Genomic DNA, 8,599 nt, shown 5'->3' with positions numbered 1-8,599 from the left:
GCTTATGATAAACTTCAAGTTGGACCAACAACTTATTCAATGAGTTGGACAAAAAGAGTCACACAGTTTAGTTTGAAAATAGATAGAAGATGTACTTAGATATAATTTTAACATGTTTTCTTAAAGAGTGATGTACATGCTAAATAATCATGATAGAGGTATATCCTAAACATGAATGAGAGGAACTTGAGGAAGAACATTTGAAATTCAAAGGATCTATTACAAGGTCAAAGAACATAACACATCTCATTGAATCTTATAATGTTTCGTGAAGATCATGAACATAATTGAAGAATAATTTAAAAAATTAAATAAATTATAATTTTATTTAAATTTTATATAATGTTAAATTCGTTGGACGAGCCAGTTTGTGCTTATTGGGCAAGTGGGTCTTGTTAGGTGAACGTTTGCTTCTATAATTTTTGTTTTATGTTATTTTTATGTGTTTAAGTTTTTGGATTTTATTTTAGGGTTTCTAGGTTTTCCTAAACTTATATGCCTATATATAGAGGTATCATAAACTGATGTAAACACTTTTGAGTCATATTATATGTATTTGCATTCTTTGAGAGAGAATTCTATTGATTTTTGAATTAAAACTCTTATTTATATCAAAGATTAACATCTTTGTGATGAGTCTTTACTTAACTTATCAAAATGCTAGATTATGACATCTTCATTTCTGTTTTATTTTGTATTCTTTTCTAATTTATTTTTATTGTGTCTCTTAAGGATTCAAATTTAAAAACATCGTATTTTTTCTATGATCGTATCAATTCACCTAGATTTCATGTGTGAAATCTCGATAGTCAAAGTTAAACTTGATTCCAACACTTTTTTCTCTCTCTTTAAGTGACCTTTGAAAATCATTCAAATAAATTTTTCTCCAAAACAGAAGTTTCGATCTTAACGTTGTAATGTAAGCAATCAAACTTTCCCATGACATGTACATAATGTGATAAAGATTAATAGAGCAAGAAAAGAAAAACATGGTTACCTAAGTTTTTATCTTTAAATTGAGTTATAAGATCTCTATGAAATACACAAAGTAAACTTTTATAATTAGAATTAGATGTAAGAATGTTTATGATGATTTTATGTCTACTTTATCTTCAAGGCCCTCTATCCTAGACTTAAACTTAGTTACTTGTTGCTAATATAGGATGAATCAAGGAATAAGATTCAAATAAAATAACAAACTTTCCTTAAGAACCTCAAGAGAGCATTTGAGTTTTAAAAAAAATATTTTTGAAGTTTTTAAAGGTGATGTATAAATGATAAAGAGTGTGTTGATTGGATCACCTAATTGACTTTGCAACTTTAAATATTGAAAATTCAATACATTAAGGTGAAATAACACACTCATCCCATGAGTCACTTACTTGAACAAATCATTAACGAAATGAAGTGTGAGCAAGATATCATATAGTTTAAGAGTTTCAAAATTTGAGTTTTAATATTGTATAAAACAAAGTTGTTGTATTCAAACATAACATAAAAATAAATTAAATCAAAATTTGTAAATTATACCATATTAAACTTAACAAAATAAGTCAACTTATTCAAATATGTTTAATACTCTCGTATCATTTTAAGAATTGATGTTGAAGATAATTTAAATATGTATTCATTTAATGCTTTAAGACATTTTTATTTCTATGATAAACTTACTTTCAGAATTAATCAAATAAGCACAATTCCCTTCACTATCTTATTTTGAGACTCTTACTTTCCAACGTGAGAAAGTCCTATTGAAGTTTATCTCCACCCTATACTTCCCATGCTAACCAAAACACAATTTGAAAATTTCCAAAGAGGTTGAAGAGGAGACTTTCCCTTTTTACCAGTTGGTCATCATATGATTTATTTTGACTAACTAATTTTTTTATGCTCATGATGCAGGAGATTAAGTATAGTTATTAAATTATTATGAACTTATATGTGTAAAATTTTAATGTAAAAATATATATTAATTTTATCATCACTTCAGACTGAAGCAAATGGTAGAGGGAGTGAAAGGCGAAGATCCAATAATCCAGGACATGTGCGAGTGCCAATGAAGGATTCTATCCATTGTCATCTCATATTTATTATATACAAAAGTATATTTAATGGATACAAAGAAGTTAATAAACATGTGAAAAATTAAAATTAATTAATTAATTTGTTTTTTTTTATCATGATAAAACAAACAGGAATAAAATATGCGTAATTATGATAGAAAAAGAAATAAAAATAGAGTGTAACAATTTATTTTTAAATTTAATTTAATGAGTATTTTAATTTAAAATAATTGGAAAACTAGATCAGAATTTGATGGATTAAAATATAGTTTAAAAGTCGTTTCTAAAATCCGAATTCTAAAACTTTAGGTAAATATATAAATAATGTGATAGGATATACTTTTTCTTTTCAAAGTGGTGGAAAAAGATTTCTTTCATTTACATCTTAAAATTACGAACCGAAATAAGATCGAATCCGGTTCAGTGATTTATCTCACGTGCCGGTCGACCCGGTTCACTGATTACTGCTAAAAACACTTTAAAATTGTTGATGGAACCCACATGTTCCCCTATCCCAGAATTCTTGTCGGAGAGTGACACGAATACGACACGTGTTCTCATCCAGCATTTTACGTGTACAAACCCTAAAACTCCGCCACGTGGACATGCGGGTACAGCATTGAACTACGATAGTCGAAAGTAGTGGAATAAAACCACGGTGCAAGGAGAATAGAAGTGCAGCAAAAGTGACCGTTGGATTGATTAGGAAATAGGGGGTGCATGGTTTTAGTGTAGTGGTGGGTGCAGGAGATGGTGCCCCGTGGCGGAGACGAGTACAAAGGAAGTTTTACCCACGCGGCGTGCCAGCTGTGAGGGCCGTGGAGTCCGTGATTGCGTGCAGGGTGGAGCATGCGGGACCCACGTATGCCCTCAGTCTCACTACACTACACACTTCCCATCTGATTAATCATATGTTAATTTATGTAATTTTGTAAAATTATTAGTATTTTTTTAAAATGAAAAATTGTGTATGGATGAATGAACTATCACTTACCTGTCATGCTCCCCAATACCCACTTATTCTTCTCACCAATCCCACTCAATAATACCTTCAATTCTTTATTTTTTTTTTCTAATATCATTGCATTCTTACCTCATTTCTTTTTCTTTTCATTAATCACAATGCATTATATAAAATCAATATTAGTTATAAATACATGATATGCATTTATTTAATTCTTATTATCATTCAAACTACAATGTTTTGAAGTTCACAAGACAATTTTATTTTGCTTCTGTTAGATAAAGAAATTAAGAGATAAAAGTGTATATAAATACTTTTTTTGCATGTAAAATAACTTATATTTTCAATTTGTAATGAAGCATAATATATTTTTGATTTATTTTAAAAAATAATTATTTTATAGTTAAAAGGATATTATTTTCTCTGTTTTACAATTATCAGAGTTTTGTTAATTTAGAAAATTTCATAGAGGCTTTATTTTTTTAATAAAGTATTATTGTTTGCAATTTATCTTCAAATTAGTTATTATACCCTTTACCAGGTGACTAAATATTTAAAAAGCTTATATTATTTAAGTAAAATTATATGAAAACATGGTACATTTATTAATATTAATAATATTCACGAAATAACATTAAACTGCATTCCCTATAAAACGGGAGGAATAATCATTTTATAAAGAGAGTGCCGATATCTATTATTATTATTCTTAACTATATGTGAAAAAAGCTTAAAAAAAGGTTATTATAAGATTGAAAAAATAATTTCAAGAAAATCATTTTGTTTCAGTTAAATTATTTATTATAATTAAAAAGCTGTAAACATATATAATAATTAACTTATTTTTTCACTCAACATAGTTTAGCTCAAATCATCCACAATAGAAAATTGACTTATATATTTATTTAAACAAAAATAAACACTTAATTTGTATATATTTTATATTTAATGTTGAATTAAACTTTTGTTGGTGAAGTTGTGTAGATCTTCACATGCATGGTTATGAACTTTCATTAAGGCCAATATATTAGTTCAAATAACATGTTCTTATTTAAATATGTTTCACAAGACACTGTTTACCGACACCATAGCGTTTAATCACTGTAAGAATAATTGTTTTAGTTATTCGATCCTTATCAATTAATAATTACTTGATTAAACATGTTTATGCATTAAATTTTCGTGTTTTTCAGTTTAATTTGAAATGCAGACTTCTGCCACAGTATATTATTGAATAATATGCGTTCCGTTCTGAAACCACCATTGTTTTAACATATAATAATCATATCAATGAACATTCAAATAATCAATAAATAATTTTTCGATGTAGAATTTTTCTAATAAAATTTAAATACTTATTATAGAATTAACAGTCAGATAAATTATATAAAAAAGACTAACCTAAAGTAACGCACCATAACAATGTGTCACAGCTCAAATATTTATATAAAAAAGTCTACGTCTATTAATTACACTTCATTTATTATATTGACAGATCAGCAGTTAAAATTAAATATGACATTAACTTTTATACGAAGTCAAACTCAAGATCATGCATAAAATTATCCTCTCTTTTCTTTCTCGAAAGAAATTAAGTATAATGGACTGACAAATATATTTTTATTATATAATCTTTCCGGTTTAATTGTAATTTAAAAATATTTAAAATTGTAAATCTGTAAAAGTAACAAAGGAAATGTCTATTTCTTTTAAGAAAAAGTAGAATGTTAACATTATGTGTGTGATTTATATGAATGGGGAAACAAAAAAATATATACTATTCCTTTTAGTATTTAATTAAACTAAGACTCAAACCTATAATTGATTTGCAATATTGTATTTTTTATATATTATTTGTGTTATTTTAGTTCTTAAAAATTCTTATTTATATAAACCAAATTTTGAAATAGGAGTAAGTTCATAACTACCAAAGGAGAATTCCATGGTAAAATAATAGTTTGGAGGGTCAATATTGATGCAAAATAGTACAAGTAAAGTTTCCAAGGGACGAAATTACACATATTATATATTTGAATATATAGCACACATGATGAATTTGAAGTAGTAAATTGGTAAAATAATGTGAAACTTGGGGAAAAAGACTAAGAGAATATTAACACCTTTTTCTCTCTCTGTGTCTCTCGGTCTCAGATTTTTGAGTGAACAGCTTGCAGATGAATTTAGGCAATGGCCAAAGCAAGAGAGTGAGATATTAATACTATATTATGTAAGAAGAAGAAAGTGTGGTGAGAGGGAAAAACTAAGGTGGAGTGGAGTTATGAGTTTGTCTTTATGGTAAAGTCCTTGTTTTCCTCTCCATGGTTAAATGTTACTGAGAATAGAAGGCAGCAGAATAATAAAAGCATCCAAAGGAACATAGTGAGAGAGAGAGAGAGAGAGAGAGAGAGATTCACTCACTCACACAAATTTCCTTTCTTTTGAAAAGAAGAGCCATACGTAAAGGAGAGAGAAAGAGAGAAGAGAAGATGAAACACAGGGTGTTGAACAGCTGATATTCTCTGCTTCTCCATTCTCTGAACCAAATTTTCAATTTTTAACACAAGCAAGCTTCTGGGGTTGTTGAAAAGTAGAAGGCTTTGGGGTCTGATCCATTGGGATCATCATCATCATCACATGGCCAAGCCAGGGGTGGTTGAATCTGATCCAGGGGTGATGGTGAAGAAGGCCATAGAGTTGAAGAGGGAGCTTCAGAGGTTGGTGAAGTCCATTGTGGATGATGAGGATTGCAGCACTGAGACCATTGATCAGGCAAAAGAGACTCTTTCTGTTCTCAAGGAGTTGAAACTCAGAAGGAGGTCTTCACTGTCTTTGAAGCTGCACAACAGGAATGTGTCATCTTGCCCTGATGAATTCAAGTGTCCTCTTTCCAAGGAATTGATGAGAGATCCTGTCATTGTGGCTTCTGGTCAGGTTAGTGCCAGAATTTTAAGTGGAGAATCAGAATTCTTAATCTTTTTTTTTCTTTGTTAATCCTCTTATTTTGCCTATAAACAAACTATTGACATGCTTTGATTTTTAAGATATTGAAGGTATTTATTTTTACATTTAATACCCTTTTCTATAAAATATTGGAAGGATTGGTAACTTTTTGTGGTGTCTGAGGAAATGCTGGAAGCAGAACTAAAACAAAATTAGGGTGCTGTGCTGTTATCATTGTTATTAATTTAAAAAACATCTGGGCACATGAAAAAATGAGTTGATGAATTATCCAGTTGAGGCGAAAAGGGTAGAAAGTTCTTAACAAAAATGCTTTTTTGTTTCATTTTTGTAGGAATTAATTTAACTAAAGTGAAGATATAGATTCTGGTTTTGGCCTTTTGTACATCTCTCTTTTGCTGGAATTTCTGTACTTTATTCTATATTAAGTGACTAAAAAGGTGTGGGAAAGATAGAAAGGGAATATATTCAGTTCTTCCCAAGTCCAGTGCAGAGCCATAGAGATATTATTTTTTTCTTTTGTTTGATGAAGTTAATTATATTTCTCATATTATCTGTTTTAATAAATGTGATGATAAATCGTTCCAACTTTTGGAGTTGTATTTTCCTCTGTTCGTTCCTTGTTTTCTTTCAATCCAAACAGTTTTAAACTGTTTCACATTTTGTTGTTCAATGTGTGAGTGGGAATTGCTGCATTTTACTTTGAAATAGTTTTACACTGGCTCTCATGGAAGTGCAATACCAAGTACTTTTTGTTTGATGTGCCGAACTTCTGTGATCTTCCATCTAGTTATGTAGTTAGCTTATGTTTGAAGTGTACATTTCAAGAAACAAAAAAGAGGAAAAAGAAAAAAGAAAAAGGGCAATTTGATGATGTACCTATGATAGCCATTGCAGATGGAAAGAGAAGGAGTGGGAGGTGGAAAAAGAATAATATTATTCTGTGTCCATAAATGTGATTCTTGAGTGAGTGGCGGTGGTGATTGTATATTTTGTGTAGAACTTTTGACTCGTTTTCTCAAAAGGGAATAATTAAAATCTAGTGTTCTTGGCCTTTTTTCTTTTTCTAAATTACTACAGTGATGTCTTCCACCACCACCCAACTACCTTTTCTTACTATCTGTCCAAAGCCTTTTTCTGTGCAATGATACTGATTGGTTTTGAGTTTGAAACAGATATGGAGTTTATGCAGATATTTTCCCTGTCCAATTATGAACAATGATTCATTTTGTTTCCCTCTTTTGGTTTCAATCATGCAGACATATGATAGACCTTTCATTCAAAAATGGCTAAGTGCTGGAAACAGGACTTGCCCTCGAACCCATCAAGTTCTTTCACAAACTGTTCTTACACCAAATCATCTAATAAGGGAAATGATAGAACAGTGGTCAAAAAACCAAGGTGTTGAATTGTCGAATACTGTTCAATACATCGATGAGGAAGGTTTAAACGAAGCAGACAGAGAGATTTTTCTCCGTTTTCTTAAGAAAATGTCATCAACACTTTCTGATCAGAAGACGGCTGCAAAAGAACTGCGCATGTTGACAAAGAAGCATCCTTGTTTCCGGGTACTTTTCTGCGATTCTGCAGATGCGATTCCCCAATTGCTGAAGCCAATTTGTGGGAGTGATTCTTCCAGCAGTGTTCACCCTGATCTCCAAGAAGACGTGATCACAACACTCCTCAATATCTCTATTCATGACAACAACAAAAAGCTAGTGGCTGAAACACCAATGGTGATTCCTCTCCTTATGAGAGCATTGAGATCAGGAACAATTGAAACAAGAAGCAATGCTGCAGCTGCCCTTTTCACCTTGTCGGCTATTGACTCAAACAAGGAAATCATAGGGAAATCAGGTGCCTTAAAGCCATTGATCGATCTCTTAGAAGAAGGGCATCCCTTAGCCATGAAGGATGTTGCTTCAGCAATTTTTAACATATGTGTGATGCATGAGAACAAGGCAAGAGCAGTGAAGGAGGGTGCAGTGAGAGTGATTTTGACAAAGATAAAGAATGAGGTTCATGTTGATGAATTACTAGCCATCCTTGCACTGCTTTCAAGTCACCAAAGGGCTGTTCATGAGATGGGAGATCTTGGAGCAGTGGTTAGCTTGTTGAGAATTATCAGAGAGAGCAAATGTGAACGCAACAAAGAGAATTGTGTGGCAATCCTTCAAACAATTTGTTTGCATGACAGATCAAAGTTGAAGGAAATAAGGGAAGAAGAGAACAGTCACAAAACAATCTCTGAGCTAGCACAGAGTGGAACATCAAGGGCTAAGAGAAAAGCTAGTGGAATTCTTGAGAGACTTAACAGGGTTGTTAATATCACACACACTGCATAATGTCTCTGCAGCCCTCTCTCATCGTATATTCTGCATAATTCTCTCTCTCTTCACCAATTTTTGTACATTCCCTTTTCTCAACTCATCTTCATCAGTTACTCACTCAATAAAGTCATCTGCTCTTTGCCTCCAAAATCTTCTATACACAACTCTCTACCATGGATCTTTTGGCTTAAAACTTTTACTTTATAATATATATCATCTCTATGTTACATTATATGGTGTTATGTTATGGAAAGAAAGAACATTAGGATAGTCTGGGCCCACTC

General features: G+C 31.1%; 1 protein-coding gene across 1 annotated transcript; it reads left to right on the top strand.

The window, feature by feature from the left end:
• Positions 1-5,165: 5,165 nt before the first annotated feature.
• LOC108327004 (U-box domain-containing protein 9) lies at positions 5,166-8,545 on the top strand. The gene is made up of 2 exons (XM_017560654.2): positions 5,166-5,958; positions 7,245-8,545. The coding sequence occupies exons 1-2, from the start codon at positions 5,662-5,664 to the stop codon at positions 8,328-8,330; spliced, it is 1,383 nt and encodes a 460-aa protein (XP_017416143.1). The 5' UTR covers positions 5,166-5,661; the 3' UTR covers positions 8,331-8,545.
• Positions 8,546-8,599: the final 54 nt, after the last annotated feature.

Source organism: Vigna angularis, chromosome 2 (genome assembly GCF_016808095.1).
Source record: "Vigna angularis cultivar LongXiaoDou No.4 chromosome 2, ASM1680809v1, whole genome shotgun sequence".
In the NCBI taxonomy this organism is placed as follows: Eukaryota; Viridiplantae; Streptophyta; class Magnoliopsida; order Fabales; family Fabaceae; genus Vigna; species Vigna angularis.
Note: the sequence above shows the minus strand (reverse complement) of the source record. Positions and strands in the feature narration are given on the sequence as shown.

Excerpts from the sequence above, each read along its gene's own strand:
- LOC108327004 (XM_017560654.2), top strand. The coding sequence starts at position 5,662 with ATGGCCAAGCCAGGGGTGGTTGAATCTGATCCAGGGGTGATGGTGAAG. Across the intron at positions 5,959-7,244 it reads TCATTGTGGCTTCTGGTCAG|ACATATGATAGACCTTTCAT; the intron begins GTTAGTGCCAGA and ends TCAATCATGCAG.